Below are 19,210 nucleotides of genomic sequence, written 5' to 3'. Positions count from 1 at the left end.
TATGCTCATGTTTGGTCTTTCTATCTAGTTTGTAAACTCTTTTTTCCTCTAATTTTTTCTCCTAGCATGTAAAAGTCACATCTGGCAGAGATCTTCAGCAAATCATCTTAGAGCAATGCTACAATTTTGTTCGTGTGAATGTAAGTAGTTAATACAAATGATTGAAAGCACTTGAGGATTTGTATAAATGTAATGTTTGACAAGTAGTTAGTTTTCTTGTTTCTTAAGTATTTGAATTTAAGATTTTGATAGGTGAGTTGTGTTATTCAATATGTATTTAGAAATTTTATTTTTGTCTTTTGAAATAGGGAAATAACATTTTCTAACAACCTAGTTCACGTAATGAGAAGAGGGTGATATTTCTTTAAACGGTATTTTCAAATTTCTGGTAAAAAGTAGATAAGAAGATAGGTTTGAATTAATGAATTAAAAAAATTTTAATAGCTATAATCTTATCGGTATCCTTTAACATTGTTTGAAAATTTAAAATTAAGCTTGATAGATACTTTGAATGTTGAAATGTTTAAAACCTATCCATTTTTCTCCTTCAATGAACTCTTAAGTCATTTAAGAACTTCTTTTATTTTTCTGGTCTTTCAGGTTATGACCTCTGATTTTGAAGAAACCCAGAAATTACTGAATATGCTTGAAGAGAGTAATCTTTCCATTTTATATCCTGTTGTTGTTATTTCAGTAAGTGAATTAATGCAGACTTTTCAAACTAAGGCTTTGTTCCTTGAAATTCAACTTTTCTTTTTAACAAAATTTCATCCAACTGAAGAAATCCATCTAAACCCAAACGAAGAAACTCTTCTCGGTGGGTTCTTGAACTCACTTTCTTGCTTTGAGTAATCTGACTGCAGGTCCTTATTATTTCAATTATTTGTTTGAACTGATAGGTTTTTCACCCTAGCAAAAATTGCATGTCTTTTCCTTCATTAGAATTTCAGAGGTTATTGCTGAGTTGACTTGTTGTTTGGATAATGTGAAAGAGCTTTATTTTAGTGTACTACCAGAATGCCATTAGAGAAGAAATCCCAAAGTTAAAAAACTGAGGGGCACAAATCAGATGGAAGAAAATACCCTTAGGTTGTTTCGTCTTCTCTGTTCCATGGACAGCAAAAGTAGAATGAGCGGACTTCCCTGGTGGCGCAGTGGTTGAGAATCCGCCTGCCAATGCAGGGGAGGCGGGTTCATGCCCCGGTCTGGGAAGATCGCACATGCTGCGGAGCGGCTTGCCCGTGAGCCATGGCCGCTGAGCCTGCGCGTCCGGAGCCTGTGCTCCGCAACGGGAGAGACCACGGCAGTGAGAGGCCCGCGCACCGCAAAAAAAAAAAAAAAAAAAAAAAGTAGAATGAGCAACAGATAAAAGAGAAGTCCTAGAAAAATGGCCCATGAAAGTTTTGGAGAGATCTTTTCTGTGAAAGCCTAAAAATGTATGTTTAGTACAGAATTCACTTGATTGGCCTTTTTAACTGTGCAGCAGAGGGGTATTTCAGAGGGCAAGACCAGGAAGTAACAAAACCAGAGCCCAGGACTGACAAACTAGCTGAGAAGAATCTGTTGTCAGCAGCATTTTGCTGTGGGAAGGCGTTCCAAACATGAAATTCTCAAAACAATTGCTTAGCAATTGTTGAATTCATAAAGCTCAGGCCTGTGCCATAGTGTGGGAATTAAATTCTTGTTAGGTGAGATTATTAATACAGAATAAAGAAAATTTGCACTAAAAATAAGTAGCTCTAGACTGAGCCATGCAAATAGAAACAGATTAGCAACTGGGGGAAGTTTGATGATTTCACCTGCCTATTGTATTTGATTTTATGCCCTAGAGATGAGTTCCATGAGTGCTGCTGGTCATGGAAACCCAGATTCCTCATGTGAATGATTTTAACAGAAATATAGATGTTTTCATTGATACTTTTAGGAACAGCATGAAATGTTCCGAATGCTGAAGGGCTCTAAGTCTCCATAGGTTGGAGATAAATTCAGAGTTCTGTTTGGCTCCCTATTCATCGCTCCACGTTAACTTGCTTAGAAATCTCATTCACACCATGTCCCCTGATATTCTTCTGAAGAGGCAGAAGAGTACTGTAAAGAGAGCAAAGGCTTTGAATTCAGAATACATTGGTTCCTTGGTCAAGTTACTTAACTTTTCTGAGGCTTGCTTTCCTCCTTTTAGAAATGAGGCTAGTAGCCCTACTTGTTAAATCACTGTCAGGATTAAAATGAATGAATGTAAAATGTAGTTGATATTATAGTGCTGGGCCCTTGGCAGCCGTGCAATGTTAGTTTCATTTAATAGTCTAGCTCTTGCTCTTTCCAATTTGGATGAGATGAATCACAGCTTACTGATGCTGCTCTAATCTGATTCCTGAGCTTCAGTCCTACATTGTTCAGCATTTTATCAGGTACTTCCATTTGAGTACTTGACTGTCTTCTCACACCTAGCATGTCAGATCTCTCCCAAAAGCACATTCCCCATCAGTTGACTTCTCTTAGTGGCAGTATAGTTGTGGCAGGCATGCAGGTGGGAATCTGTGTCATCAGTGAATTTTCCTTCTACCCTTTTCCTCTGCTTCTCTTCACCAAATACACACACACACACACACAGCATTTTTAAACTGTTAGTTCTTGTAGTTTATTGTTACTATTGTATCTCAAGTTCAGTCCTTTGCATTGCTTCCATAAATATTTGAATTTAGTTTTCTGTTGACTCCTGTAGAGTTCCATTTTACATATCCTAGTAAATGCCAGATTTTCATTCTTCTTTTTGGCTACCTAGTGTTCTGTATTAAACTAAGGGAAAAGATGGACAATCCTCTAGTTAGGAAGGAAGTGTCTACGAGAACTAGTTTTAGAATAGTATTATTATAAGTCAGTATACGCTAAGTCAGTATGCTATAAAAACTGTAAAATGTTCACTTTAAACTGGAGAGTTGTCACTCTATAGTTAATACTTGTCTACCTGTTATTTTCCCATTACATAGGTAGAATCAGTGTGGTGATTATTAGGGTTATTATTAAACTTAATAGGAAAATGTCTCTAGAACATATCTGGAATCTGTATCCTTGGGGTGGAACAAATCACTGGAAAGGTAAAGAATACTGCCTTGTTGGATTGAGAGTCAAGTAAATTGTCTCTGGATTTTTTAATTGTCCTGTAAATGATTGTGTAAAGGCTTCATCTTTTTTTTCCTTCTGATGCTACTTTACCCCCAAATTGCCAAAAGGCCATTTCAGTTTCCCTGTGACTTAAAATTTGGCAGAATCATTCAAATATTCCCCAAATAAATAGTTGTGTGGAAAATATAGTGTAGAATAAAAGACTTAAAGTTGAGTCTAGATATCTGGGGACACAATTTTTACATTAGTTAAATGGGAACAATGCATACACATATAGTGTGTGGATATGAAAGTATGAATACATATGCAGACATATATACATATATATGTAATTGAAAAGATATTATGTGAATCAGATAGCTCTGAGGCTATGGTGTGTTTACTTTTCCTCTCTCTGAATTACTTCTCTAGAAGATTAAGCCAAGACAAAAAGGACCCTACCATGGGGGATTTTTTTTTTTTAAATAAGCCTTTTTAAAGCACTTTTAAATTCTGAGAAGAGTCTGTTCATTTGCTTCCCTCAACAGGTAGATTTTATTCATCAGAAAATAAATCCAAAGTGACATCCGAGTCATAGAAAAGTATCTCCATTTTTATTTTGGGATTATGTGATTCAATAGTTATTGAATGCATGTATTGTAAATGTTTACAGGCCTATTTTTTCTTGGCTGACATGTAGTACAGTGGCCCTTTTTCCTATGCCATGGTTTATCAACTTTGATTTTCAGTCCATCTGAAGAGAGGAAGGCTTGGTAGGAATCAGTCAGATGAAAAGGAAAATTGTGGTTGAGTAGGTGTTTGTGAGGGTTTTTTCAACTCAGAGGGTATTTAGTTAAGGCCCTCATTTGCAGTGTCATCATGTTTTACTGTACAAGGACAAATATTCAGAAGAAATGGGACTGAAAGTCAGTTTAGCTGGGGCGTTTGTTTGACGAAAACATTAGATCATGTTCTCAGTGCTAAAAAATTAATGTCAGGACTATTGACGAAGTATTGACAATATTGACAGTATTGACGAAGCCCACATATCTCTTCTATTATATTCTTATGTAGATACAGAAAAATATTTTGGAATACCCTGGTTAGCTGTCATTCAGTAGTCATTCAGAAGGTACGTGTGACTTTCAAGTTCATTCTGGAGTATTTACACCTTGGAGGGAGCTAACTACTAAAGGAATGGACGGTTAATGGTGCTGGGTTCTAGGTATTTAGGATGCTTAGGTTTTAGTTCGGGTTCTGTAGGATTCTTGGTTGTTCAAAGATCAGAGATCAACTTCTCCCTGGATTTTATGAAAGCAAAATGGGTTAGGAAATACTTAATGCAGGAGGTTTTTGTTATCTAAGATAAACTGGCATAGTAGAGCCTACTGCTTTAAGATCCATGTAGAGAAAGGAACAAAATTTTAGCATGAGAAGTAGGACAAATAATTGGGATTTTATTTTAGAAGAACTAAGATATTTATTAAAATAATTTTATCTTCTGTTTTTAAAATTTAGGTTATGTTTGCAAAAATAAACTTTTTTGAATGATCTTGTAGACATTTATATGATAATATGTTGTGACATGCTTCATTTCAAGTGGTCATTTTTGCGAAAATATTTTTGGTTATTTTTAGTTTTGTAAGCAATATTCTTTATTACGACTTTGTTCAAGATACCTTTTTGGACTATCTATTTCGTCATCATTCTTATATTCTTTTTATGTATTTTAAGTAGTCTCATTTTGCCTGCTTCTTAATTCTTGATGATGTTGAATATGGTTTAAGGAATTTATCAATGTTAATTTGATCAACTTAAAAAATCTTCTGTTTTGGTAGGTATAACTTAATTGTAGTTATAATGAGTTATCAGAACTTTCCAAATTTCTGTAGTCAGCTGGAGACTGACGGATGATAGAATAGGTGCCAGCATTAAAGTGAGGATAGATAGTTGGGTGGGGTCACTTTTTAAGTATTCTGTTTCTCAGTGCATCTGTGTGGCTTAGGATGACGTTTGTTATTGTATGCAATCTTTCAACTGTGAGCCTTTGGGAACACATATTTGGATAGCAATCACACCTTGTACTAGACTAGTCTCTACTTGAAAGAAAAAAAGAAGCCTTTTTAAAACTAGAAACTGGTTGGCATGAAGGAATTTTAAAAATTTAGATCACTTTGTGTTTTTTTAACAAGAAAAACCTTATAAACATTAAAGGCCAATGCTTTCTTTCGTAAAGTTGTATAAGAATTATGTTTAAGAATCCTTTTCAGATGTGATTTTTGATGCTGTTTAGTCTATCACGTAAGTTATCAAGGAGCCAAGTTTTTATCCCGAGTTGACTGAAGTTTTTGTTAGCCTGTCTTTCTTGTGGTTACCAGGGGGTGTATAGTACTGCTAGCACCTTTTCCAGATTGCAGCAAGAGGGTCATCTGAAAGCTCTTTTGGAATCAACTGATACAATAACTATCAACATGGGACATGTTCAGTTTTCTATTTTCTACTATTTTCTATTATTTGTTTTTTTCACTACTTAAGTAATGATAAACAAATATTTTTGTTCACTACTTAAGTAATGATAAACAAATATTTAGAAAAGACAATATTTGAGATCTATTAGAATAGTAAAAGGTAAATTCATAAAGTTTCTGATATAAAAATCACTCCAAAAAAACCCCATAGGCTTCTATTTAAATTGTACAAGACACAAAGGTGTTAAGAGTCTGAATTGTAGGTTGTCTTTTCTTAGAAATTAATGATCAGAGAAGTGTTTTTTCCCCGGTAATGGAGGAGATTTTCAGAAGACAAAGCTAAGTGTAGCTGTTTTCAATCCAAGATTATCTAAAATCAAATGTAAAACTGTCAAAAAATACTTTCCAGGTCCAGAAAATAAAATAGAGATTCTACTTTTTTTGGATTTGGCAAGATTTCCACAAAATATTCTTTAGTACTACTATCAGATGAGATAATGGAGAGTATATTCTTACTTATTCAGTGAGCATAGCTGATTCATATAATAGGCACCAAAAGTTTAATTTTTAAAAGCAGAAAGAAATTGGCCACAAATTTAAGTGGAAGTTAAAAGCTGAGAAATGAAGCAGATTCTTTAATTTTACTTGATAAAATAGTTTATCACTTTCCACAGCAAAATAATTTTACAGTAATTATCTGGATAATTGTCCAAGAGCTCTAATTTCCCCTGACAATGTAGACAATAATTTTATTGGTGCTTTAGGAGAGATAGGAATCTTTTCATGAATTTACTTAAGCAAAAAACAGAAATTCCCATATGGAATTTTAATGCTTTGAAAAACATAAATAAACCTTCAAAAGTGCCTAATTTAGTTCTAGTTACAGGAAAGTAGTTTATTGACATAATAGATCAGAATACATGATCTTTAAAATACTTCAAAATGTTTAATATTTGAACATGTCAGCAAATAAAAAAAATGGAAAACCACCATCAATTGACACTTGATATATTCACATCTGGGGAAACTGTCACAGAGATGTAAATTGTTTCCAGAAGGTTCCACACTCACCAGTGGCAGAGCCAGGAACAGAATCAATCCAATGTGCAGTTTATCATATACACTTGTTACTCTTATGCTCTCATGAATGTGTTAGATAATAAGATGGAAAGAGATTAAAAATACACATATACATATATATATGTGTTTAAAATTTCTTCCTAATAAAGAACAAATGACAATTGGAAAAACACATTGATTCCTTCTTTTAAGTGCTAATGGTTTCTTTCTTTAGCTTCACAGGGTACTGAGCCTTTATTGAACTTAAGTTATAAAAATCTGTGGTCCTGTTAAATTTCTTAACAGAACCCAGCATGTGTATTTTTCACTTTAACTTCTTGTTCTATACATTTCATTCTGTTAACCTTATTACTACTGGACTAAGAAAGTGTGTTTTTAAGGCAAAATTTCTTATAAGACCAAAAAAGAGAGCGCTTCCTATCGTAATTCTTACTGCTTCCATATTGGGTTTACTCTTTATGGGGCACAGTTTACCTTAGAACAATATTGGTTTGAACTGCGCAGGTCCACTTATAGGCAGATTTTTTTTAGTAGTAAATACTATAGTACTACAGGATCCTAGTTGGTTGAATCCACAGATGCTGAGGAACTGTGGGATGGAGGAGGAATCGTGTATTCGGAGGGCTGACCGTAAGTTATGCGTGGATTTTCAGCTGTGCAAAGAGTTGGTGCCCCTAACCCCCCATATTGTTCAAGGGTCAACTATGAATGTTTCAGGTCCTAGTTTATTTACATTTATTTTTGAATGGATATTTTGTGTGTGTGTGTGTGTGTGTGTGTGTGTGTGTGTGTGTATGTGTATGTGTATGTGAGTGTTTAATAGCCAATGAATGACCAAGGGATTAGGCCCCATTCCCTCTTCTATTCCTATCTCAACCATGTTGCTATTGTAGCCTTATGGTTACCTTGATTTTTCCCTTAGAAATTTATAACTTTATTATATGTTAAACGTCTGTGATGTCATCACTTAAGATACTTTAAAGTTCTCTCTTTCATGTTTGTACACAGCTCCAGTGGCAGAAATGCAATCACTTCCACAAAATTCTACAAATGTTTTTATTTGTTTTCTTCTCATATAGTAAGTCTCAGGTATTTCCTGCCTAAATCAGTAACAAAATCTAAGTAAATATTGGTTTAAAATACCTTTGGAACCTTTTTGCCCTTTTAGTCACTAAGGGATTCATATCTAACACAAAGATGAGGAATGATGAAGTCATTCTTGTAGGAGGTGTTGAGCAGAAAGAATTGACTGCTTTTTTAAGTTTTAGGAGATCTTTGCTTCCGGCTAAATGGTTACTAGAAAGTTTGTGTTGTGGGATATAGAAATTCCCTAAGATTAATTGTGATGGACGTGTAACTGATGATGTGTAAAGAACTGATTCTCATAGGACATACCTTCTGGTACTCTTTCTTTTAATGAATAAAGGTTATTTATTTTCAGATAGAATGATGTTCTAATGGGTGTACAAATAGAATGAATTCCAGAGAACTTTTTCTCTGTTTTCAGAATAATTTTTTTTTCTTGATTAAGCATGGAGTTTGGAATCACTAATTTTCTATTTTAAGTAGTTTACTAAACTTGGCCAGATGAACAAAGTTGTTTGTGAATTTATTTGCCAGTGCTGTCCTAGCAAATCAGCTTATAAAATTTAACATGAAATGAATAGGAGGCAAAATAAATGAAAATAGCCTCCTTTGTTAAGTGGCTTACATGAATTTTAGCCCTAGAAAAGGAAATAAACAATTGGTTTGGTCATTCCGTTTTTAAAAATTATGTTGGGATTTCCTTTATTAGATTTCTTTTGTGCACTGGATTCTGTTTCAAACAGTGGAAATGGCCCTTAGCTTAATTATGTCATGCTATTTCTTTACAAAGATGGGACTAAATATATTTTCAGTACCGTTTATTATTTTAAAATTACATGTTATACTTCTATAATTTATTAGAAATATATATGTTAATATGAACATAGCTAAGCCTGACTTTGTTTATAATATCTAAAAGGATTTTACTTCATGGAGAAAACAAAATTCTATTTCTGTAAAGGAGGTGTTGAATAGAAAGAATTGGCTATTTAACGTTTTAGGAGATCTTTGGCAAGTAAGGATGTGAACCTGGAGTGGGATTCAAGGTATAGGTACTAGGTGTGTGCAAGTAACACACCTGCTAACCTTGTCAAGTTATTTCCTTGTCTCTGAACTTTAGGTCAGAATTTTTATCTGTAAAAGAGCAGGATGTTCTTGATTGCATCTAAGTAGCTTCTCTTTCTAAAAATATTGTCTATACTACAAAATTTTGTGATGTCTTTTTACTTTTATATGATCCACGACGGATGTCTTTTACATAAAGATGTAGTAGAGCAATTTAGATGATTACAGTCATGTTCAGTATGAATCAGGTGGTAGGATATTCCTTTTTTGAGCAATTTTTGACACCTTTCTGTACTTTAATCCTTATCACAAGACTCGTGGGATTTAAAAAATTGTTTCTCTTGTGTTTACCTCTTTCTTATTTATCCTCCTCTTTCATAGGCTGGGTTTTATTGCGTCAAGTCTAGCTCTTCCCTTTTTGCATTTATCCCTTTTTTTCTCTCTAACAACAGTTGCAAGATTAATTTTTCTCCCATCTCCCAAGAAATCTATCCCTCCATGTGTAGCCAGGTCCTGCCTTCTGAAAATGATTTATTAATCATTAAAACTCACACCAATGCTGTTTCTTACTAATTCATCTTAAACTTACTCTAGGTGCTGTCTAGTTAGCACTTTACAGGGAACTATCCTAGTCTCTTCATTATCTAATTAATTGCTTAATATAAATTCATATAGCATTTACTGAACATCTGTGTGTCAGGTATTTTGACATACATGTAGCCTATTTCATAATGTAATACATTTTTAAACTACATCTTACTTTAGAAGAATGAGGTGTTTCCATATGTGCTAATTTTCCAGATTTTCATATCTTGATCTGAAGTAAGGAAATAATTTTATTTAGCTAATTTTGTTTTTGTAAATGAAGATTCTTAATAATATGAGCTTAATTAAAAGACGAGAAGTGACGCAGTGGTTGGGAGTTCACAGGACTCTGGTCACTATCTGTCCCTTCTTTCCACCACCCTAAGGTAAGAACTGTAATTAGGTCTGTTTGAGAAAGGGGCAATTTAGCCTGGAATAGAATATCAGGATAGATCTTCTTAAGTATAAGGGAGAAAGCTGAAATTTGGAAGGCTGAGTGGGGTCTGAGTCTATGAGGAGTAAGAGGAATAGCATTTCTATTTGGAAAGAGTAGCACATAGGATGGTTAGAACTGGAAAGAGCCAGTGTATCTGAAACAGAGAACGAGTCACACATTGGGGAGAGTTAAGGTGAGAACTGCACAGGTCTAGGTCAAGGTGGGCCTTCGAAGTTTGAACTCTATAAAGGAGTACTGCACAGTAGAAATTGATGTGATCAGCTTTGCATTTTACACATCATTCTGGATGCAACACAGAGAATGGACTAAAGTGATCCAGAGGGATTCCTTGATGCATTTGATTTCATTTAGAGGCTATCGCAGTAGTCTAAGAAATAATGGTGGTGGCTAGGACCAGGGTAGTTTTATAGTGAATGTGCAGAAATGGCTAGAACCAAGATATATTTAAGAGATAGAAGTACCAAGATTTAGTGCTTCATTTAATAAGAGAGGAAGCATAATCCCTGATTTTATGTTTTGTGCAATTGGGTGCATAATAGCAAAGTAGGCGACATTAGAGAAGGATCTTTATGGTTTGTTTCTGAAAGCTGAATAGGCAGATGATAGTCGTGAACTTGTTGGCAGAAATAATTAGAAAGATTTCACTCATATGCAAAAGGTTTCTAGGCGTTTGTGTGTTGGTGTTTTATGTGTGTGTGTGTTTGAACAGAAGTTTTTATCCTAACACCTATACTTGGAAAGGCAAGTTACATGCCTCCAAGGCCTCCTTAATAATTGAATTTTAATAGAATTCCAGGTATAAGCACAATTTAAAATACCTTTCATATTATACTGCTTTTGCCAAGTTACATAGTGTTTGTATGATAGATCATGTTTTTTACAAAATTTTCTCTGTGCTAATGCTACACATTCTGAGAAAAAACAAAAACAGTAAAACAAATCTTGTCCATGGTTTGAGTCATTAGCAGACAGGAAGATGGTAAGAATATTCCAAGCCTAAGCACTAGTCCCTTAGGATAAAAACCTATAGCTACCTAAAAATAGATTACTTAGGCAGTTTTCTGGAAACTCAACTTTCTTTTATTGAAAGAATGGAAAGGTGATGGAATTAGTGCACAAAGCTTCTTGTTCCAAACATCCTTTGGCTTGAACCCTACTTGCAATAAGTTTATATGTGACACTTTTGAAAAGTATAGCATGATTCAGTTTTCCAGGCACCACAGGTTTTATTTTATGGGATTTTGAAGTTTATACTTATTCTACTCAAATGCTGGGACACTTTATTCACTGGTACCTGCTAAGGTAGAATGCAACAGGTGTTGCCAAGACAATCCTAGTGTCAGTAGTGGAAAATTCTTATTTAGGAATGACAGGACTGTTAAGTCTGCCTGTCTCTTCTGAGTACTCCGAGTATTATACCCATTTCTAGGTCATTTGAGAAAGAACTATAAATGTCTTCTGAAAAAATTCAATGTGTTTATGGTAATAACTGAGTTCTAGGATTTTTGCTCAACCAATGAAAATATAACTGATCTTCTGTTTCTTGTTCTTCCCATTTGTAAGAAATGCAGCTCTCACGACATTTATAATTCTCAGAACCCCACCCCAACCCCAAATGTGGCCTGCTAATGCATATTATTAGTATAATTATGTTAATGTTAGTAATAGCAGACATTCATTGAATGTTTGACATAATGAGTCACTATCCTTTTCTTTTAAAGTAAATAATCCCATTTAATCCTCAGAGCAGTCCTAAGAGTTGATTATCATAGATGCTGTTATCCTCAGTTCAAGAATAAGCGCTGTGCTCATTTCACTTTATCACATGACATTGATGAGGGATGTCAATACTTGCCCTTTTCAAGTAACAATAGATTGTTGAAGAAGAGTCTGAAAAATCGTTTAGTAGAATGCTCTCATTTTACAAGAGATAATTGAGGCCGTTTTCTCTCCCTGGATCTGAGATAAATCTTTTATATTAGGGGTGTCAAATTGTTCTTGTAGAGGGCCAGATAATGCATACTTTAGACTTCATCGACCATATGGTCTTGGTCGCAACTATTCCACTCTGCTATAGTGCAAAAGCAGCCATAGACAAGATGTCAAAGAACGTGTGTGGCTGTGTTTCTATAAAACTTCATTCACAGAAAACAGGCAGGAGGCTGGATTGACATCATGGGCCATAGGTTCTCGAACTTTGGCTTAAATTTTCAATCCGAAATGATCTATTTGCCGCAGTTACTTAGTACCTTTACTAAAATATCTGTTAGACATTCTTTAATAGACGTATACTCTCTGGGTCATCAGTCTCATGATTTGAAGTATTGCTTGTGTGCCAATTCCTACATTTTTACATGCAATTTTCATTATTCCTGTGTTTTGACAGGAATGTTTAAGTGCATGAAGTTTAAAGAGTTTGTAATCATCTTCTTCCTTACAAGAACCGTCCCTCCCAAAAGTGTCTCTTTTGTTTTCAGTTTTGACCTCATCACAGCCACTATAACAGGTTTTGCTAATTGCAAATCTACTATGTTACTCTCATTGTCAGGAAGGGAAAAATTTTCCTCTACCCCTCTAAGTTCTTTTGGCTGGTCTAATAATTGATACAAGGCAGATTAACAGGAGAAAAAAAAATTAATTTTGTATGTGCAAAGGTACCCAAGAGTAATCAAAGCAGCCTGTTGATATACCCTTTCAGACAAAGAAACTTAGGCTTCAGTACTAATTAGTGAAGAAACTAAGCAGAGTGTGTTTACACAGACTTCTTGGCCCTGAATTCCCTGTCTCTGGCCGTAAGAATGTCTGTTTACCTCCTGGTACAGGGAGGGTGGCTTCCACATGGAAACTTATTTCCTGCTTTCGGTGGGACATAAAGGAGGCTCAGAGTGTCCTTGTACCCACTGTTTCTCAAGTAACTTTAATTCAAAACAATCAGTATGTCAAAGTGGTATATTTGGGGGTGGCCTGCCCTGAACCCTGTCATTATTTAAACCTTCTAGACACTCCTCATCCCCTCCTGGACAAAGCTCAGTCAGATCATAAAGCCTTGGGCTGTTCTGGCTCTTGCTTAATTTTATCATCCTTATTCTTCTTTCTTCACTGAGCAATTTGCCCTCTGGTAATACTGAACCACTATAGTTCTGCACATGTACTGTGTTACCTGACACATCTGTGTTTACTCTGGTGAGTTTTTCTACCTGAGACTCCATTCTTCTAGTGCTTGCTTGCTTGACTCCTATTATCCTTAAAGTATGAGTGACAATATTTTGTCTTGGAATCCTTCCTTTACATTCGTGTGCTCAGAGTCTTTTCCCCTTTTTCAAGACAGCTTGTGTAGGCGTTCAGAAATGTTTATTGACTTGAATTTGCCTTGACATTTTCACTTACAAGTGTAGGTACATTAAAACAGAATCAGTTATTCTTAGAAATTCAGAGTGTTATAATGGACTTTTGTAGTGGTTTGCCCCAATGCATAGAGTGTCTTTACTTGCGAACCCCAAAAATACCTGTTTTTTAAAAAAATCAGAAAATGCTGATCTAAATGGCCTGCAGACAACCTTAATAATAATAGCAGTAATACATTTTATCATGTAAGATGAAATTTTGACAAGTCACTAAAATATGGAAAGATTATATACTAAACTCAGTGAAGAATCACACACCTGTGTTTTGTAACTTCTTCAGTGATTTGTTTTCTCTGACAGTTTTTCTCAGAGTTTTCTCAAACAGAAAAATAAGTAAATAAATAAATACAGAGTTAAATGGTTCAGCTAATAGTAACTAAACAAATCAGTGCTTCATATTGTGATTGCTTTTAACTTTTGGTTCTAAAATTTGTTACAGACGATACAGATGTTACTTAAGTTAATTGTAGTTGTACATAATGCTTCAGATAATTGTATTAATTGTATTAATAGCAGAATACAACAGTGGCAGTGTTATGTCCTTAGAGTCAATCTTGTGAAATAATCTGAAAAATGTTCATTTTATGATTTTTTTACATGTTTTAAAGTAATACTTGGTTTTTCTATTGACTGTTTAAAATATGAAGTTCTCAAGTCCCTCCCATCAGGAAGCTTGCCCAAGTCTCTTAGATAGCCTCATCCACCAGAGGGCAGACAGCAGAAGCAAGAAAAACTACCATTCTGCAGCCTGTGGAGCGAAAACCACATTCACAGGAAGATAGACAAATGAAAAGGCAGAGGACTATGTACCAGATGAAGGAACAAGATAAAACCCCAGAAAAACAACTAAATGAAGTGGAGATAGGCAACCTTCCAGAAAAAGAATTCAGAATAATGATAGTGAAGATGATCCAGGACCTCGGAAAAAGAATGGAGGCAAAGATGGAGAAGATGCAAGAAATGTTTAACAAAGACCTAGAAGAATTAAAGAACAAACAAACAGAGATGAACAATACAATAACTGAAATGAAAAATACACTAGAAGGAATCAAGAGCAGAATAAATGAGGCAGAAGAACGGATAAGTGACCTGGAAGACAGAATGGTGGAATTCACTGCTGCGGAACAGAATAAAGAAAAAAGAATGAAAAGAAATGAAGACAGCCTCTCGGACAACATTAAATGCACCAACATTCACATTATAGGGGTCCCAGAAGGAGAAGAGAGAAAGGACCCGAGAAAATATGTGAAGAGATTATAGTCGAAAACTTCCCTAACTTGGGAAAGGAAATAGCCACCCAAGTCCAGGAAGTGCAGAGAGCCCCAGGCAGGATAAACCCAAGGAGAAACAGGCCGAGACACATAGTAATCAAATTGACAAAAATTAAAGACAAAGAAAAATTATTAAAACATGAAGTTCTCATTCCATTACTTTGATCTTTTAAATAAGGATCTGAAAAAAAAAGTATATACGAATGTAACATTTTTACTGGTACTGTAAAACTCATTTAGTTTTTAATTCTTTGAATCAATAGAAACATTTAAACATTTTCTATGGTTGATATTTTAATGCAAAGTACTATTTTATTTACTACCTTTTATTAAATGCCATTATTTCCCAACCTACTAGCTTTGCTGGTATTTTATTTTGTTAAGATTTACAAATGAGTTGTTAGGCATTTGCTCTCAGTTTCCATGATGGCTTAAAACTTAGTTTCTGTTCATCAGAATTATGAGTTGAATTTCATGATGGCATTGATTTAAACTTGTTCTAAAACAAAGGGCTTTAATATTAAAAGCTTGTTCTTTTTTTCTTTTTAGAAGTACAATTTATTAAATTAATTTTCGTTAATAAAATCCATGTAATTCATAAGTATTACATGGAGAAGTGAGATGAAAGTTTTTCTGAAGTTTTTGGGGCTTTTTTATCCTTAAGATAAACTCTTACTTTGATTTGCATAGTATTGGCCAGTTTCATCAATTTTTAGATTTCCCTGATATTTCTTTTGAAAAGTGATGTTTCGAAGATGTTGGGCCTCATTCATACAATTTACTTTTCTGTACACATATGTTGATAATTTTGCAGTATCTCTTGTGTGGATTCAAAGAACCTCTGGTCTATCTACCAATTCTTTCTAACTCAATTATTTGATAATTACCAGAACTTTCATTTTGACCATCCTTCCTTCTACTTTGGTGGGCATTAAGCAATGCATTACTTGGATATATACATAAGCTTCACAAATTGACTTTTTTCTTAGTCAAATAAACAAAGAGTTTGTTTTCCCTTCTACCGCAAATCCTGACTCCCTTCTCAGGCCTTCCTGTGAACATGGACTCTGGAATGAGACAGAAGTGTTAAATGTGGTATTATGGAACATTCCTGATGTTTTAAAGAATATTGCACGTGATATTAACTATTGTCCTTTAATTAATGTACCTGTCCTCAGTGACAAGTGAAAAATCACATTTTATAATATAAAAAAGTAATTGGAGTTCATTGGGGACCGGGGGTATATTAAATGGTTACTAAGACAAATATAAAGCATGTGTAGAATTAATGTAGAAGACATGAGGCAGAGAGAAGCCTTTTCCAAACTCTGAGTGCCAGAAACTTCGCCCACCCACAAAGCCATGAAGTTATCCACATGTTAAATGTTTAAGCAGTTTACTATTCTATAGGAGTGAATTTGCTACCTTAGAAAAAGATGAAATTACATTCTTTTTTGGGGGGGGGCGGTGAGTAGGAAGAGATCCATATCTTTTTTGTGTATGTCTGAAAAAGAACATTTAGAAATGGCATCCTAACTGGGGAATATTGTTTTTCTTATAATTTACATGTAGCAAATTAGTGAATGGTGCAAAAAGAGACCAAAGAATATGTATTTGGTGTAGCTATAAGCAAATCTGCAGAACTCAACCTAGATGAAATGTTTTGCTACATTTCAATGGATACAAGTGCTTGTATCCTGTCCAAACTGTTTATTAAGGCAAAAACATTTACATTTCTTGAGTTATCATGACCATTTTGCAGCCTTCTGCTACAGTTGTATAAATCTGTCCTGTTTTTAAAATGAAAGTTGATTGTATTGTACCAACTCAATATTTTCCTGGACCTCATAAGTAGCTGATGTATTTTAGAATTCAAAATTAGTAGCACAGTGTTATGTATATGCTTATATTTTACGTTATTGGTATTAGGAAGTACATCTGCTGGAGATTATCTTCCGGTTTTTATGATGTCATCAGGCTTTCTCACGTGGTGAAAAAGAATTTTGAGATGCATCCTACTTCTTCATGCTCGAATTTTATCAACCTGATTATATACATTTCATAAGGTCAATATCTGTTTCTTTAAAAGTGACATATGTCAGCTACAATAATATTTAGCACATACTAAGTGTTTAGAAAAGCTGCCTTATTCTTCTGTGTTCTACTACTTTATGTCTTAAAGTTTCCCTATAATTTAAGTACTTGGTTTGGTGGTATGAAAAAATTAATAAACATAAACCGCTATTAAAAAGAATTAGGATACCAGAAGGGGGAGCTCTCATGCCCTGAGATTATAGCAGAGCCCGACAGGAAGAAGAAACACTCCTCTTTCCTGGCGAAGACTCAGTGAATAGAAAGTCAGGGACTCTTTGTTTACTATAGCCCTCCAACTTCCTTTCCCCCTCAATAAAAGCCTTCTCCTTTTCTTGCTGTGTGAGAATTTGCACATGGCTCACCATGGTTACAGACACCGAATCACAATTCTCTGATGATCCCAAATGAATAAACCCGTCTTTGTTTTAGGTCAACAATGGGGTAAATAGGCAGTTTGAAGGTATATAAATAGTTCGCCCAGAGTTCACTTTTACGCATTATTTCCTTAATTTGTGGAATCTCCGGTGAACAGAATTGACCTACTGATTTTTTTGAGTGCCGTTAACATTTTTTCTTTTCAAGGAGCTAGGATATGTTGAATCTTACAGACCTATAGCTGGAGTGAAAGCCTTCCATTCCTAGTTTAGAATCTCATGACTTGGTGGGAACTTTTAAAAACTATTGTACATGTAGCGTGTCCTTCAGTTCAACCTAGATGTTCTATGCTACAACATCTGTTTCTGTAAGAAAAATTAGCTTCTATGTCATTAGTAAATAAAGGAGTTAGGTCCATTTAATGTGAAGTTGCATCAGCTCGTGTGCAGCTTTTCCTAGATAGAAACAGCCAGAAAAACAGGAATAGAATTATAACCTTGGGAGGAAAGAGAAACACCCTCAGCTCAGCTGCTGCCCTGGAAGCAGAAGCCTTTGACGTTAAAAAAAAAAATTTTGTCTCATGTATTAGTTTCTAAGAGAAGTGCAGTCAAACATTCCTCTGTGTTTATGGATTTGGATATTGTTTTCTCATAATTCAGTCTTTTTTTTTTTTTGCTTTGTGTTTTAAAATCTATATTAGTAATAAGGTTATGGTTATTATAAGTTTTGTTTTTTATTATGTACTGTTTTTCTTTATCTGTATCAATGTTTGTGTTTTTGGTCTTAACCCTATTATATTGCTACAACCTTCATTTTTGGTAGTATTTGCATGGTATGCCTTTTCATACCAGTACATACATAAATGTCTAATGAAAACTGTCTTATCCTGTAAAGTACATACTTTCAGGATAGTTTTCATTAGACATTTATATTATAACTAGCATATAGTTAGATTTTTAAAAAAATCCAATCTGATAAATCTGTCACTTAAGAAAGAGTTAAAAAGTGTTACATTTATCTTTATTATTTTTATATTTGGGATTCTTTCTACAAGCTTATTTTTTTTTGGTTATTGCTGTTGGCCAATTGTTTTGTTTGCTGCTTTACTTTCCTCCTATGCTTTGTTGCATTGATACAAATAATCCTTTAGCCCCTCTGCAAGTTTGGAAACTATACAATATAATTGTATATAGCTTTAATTAAATAGCATTACTTTTTTTTTTTTGTGGTACGCGGGCCTCTCACTGTTGTGGCCTCTCCCGTTGCGGAGCACAGGCTCTGGACGCGCAGGCTCAGCGGCCATGGCTCACGGGCCCAGCCGCACTGTGGCATGTGGGATCTTCCCAGACCGGGGCCCGAACGCGCGTCCCCTGCATCGGCAGGTGGACTCTCAACCACTGCACCACGAGGGAAGCCCCAGCATTAATTTTAATATACATAATTAGCTCTAATTTCTAATTAGGTCTCTAATTTCTGTCCCTCAAAAAAAAAAAAAAGATTCACACTTTATCTGTTGAATGTTCTCGTTTCAATATAATCTTGTCTCGAGTTTTAGGTTTACCATTATTTTAGACTCCCAGAGTTATAATTTATTTTTACAATTAATAGTTAATGTAATTAACTGGTATTTAAAGAATTAATTTTAGGCTCTGTTGTAGGACACTCTTTAAGGAAAATTAAAAATGAGTACCTGCTCCCAGCTCTGACTTCCCCGAGAGGTTCCCCAGCTCCTGGCAGCATGCGTTTCCTCTTGGGCCAACCCTAATGGCAGTTTCCTGGCGCAGAGCTCATTCCCAGTTGTATCATAGTCATCGTTCCTTCTCTAATTAATGCATTACCAGCATTTCCACTCTTTCATTTCTGTACATTTTAAATTTCTGTACAGGCTATAATTACCAGTTATAGTGGTCTTTTCTTTTCTGCTCCTTGTGCTAGTTTTACACAAACCGTCTCCCTACCACCCACCTCCCTTACTTTAGTGCAAGATTTTTCTGAACTCAAATTTTGTCAGGAAGACTTGTATTAAACAAGAAATGTCTGTCTGTCTAGCTGTCTATCTAGGCTGACAGTAAGGTTGCCCAGGGTGTGTATTGCAAAATTCTAGGGCATTCCATTCATCTAAAGTATGTTGGGCAAGGTGGCCGCTAGCATTTCATGGTATCTGAATAGTACAGGTAATTACACAGTTAAAAGAGTTAAACAGTCCTCTGAGGCTTTTAACTC

General features: G+C 35.0%; 1 protein-coding gene across 16 annotated transcripts in view; it reads left to right on the top strand.

Annotated features, from left to right (window-relative positions):
• Nucleotides 1–19,210, top strand: part of CRPPA (CDP-L-ribitol pyrophosphorylase A) — a 410,033-nt gene that overhangs the window by 158,225 nt on the left and 232,598 nt on the right. For all 16 annotated transcript variants that reach the window (XM_089917677.1, XM_089917676.1, XM_089917679.1 and 13 more), the window contains 2 exons: nucleotides 66–140; nucleotides 601–693. In XM_089917677.1, coding sequence (XP_089773803.1) covers nucleotides 66–140; nucleotides 601–693 — 168 coding nt within the window. The remainder of the gene's footprint in view (nucleotides 1–65; nucleotides 141–600; nucleotides 694–19,210) is intronic.

This window comes from Delphinapterus leucas, chromosome 9 (assembly GCF_059928025.1).
Source record: "Delphinapterus leucas isolate spDelLeu-1000000601 "Yukka" chromosome 9, BTC_Dleu_Yukka2, whole genome shotgun sequence".
Taxonomy (NCBI): domain Eukaryota; kingdom Metazoa; phylum Chordata; class Mammalia; order Artiodactyla; family Monodontidae; genus Delphinapterus; species Delphinapterus leucas.
Note: the sequence above shows the minus strand (reverse complement) of the source record. Positions and strands in the feature narration are given on the sequence as shown.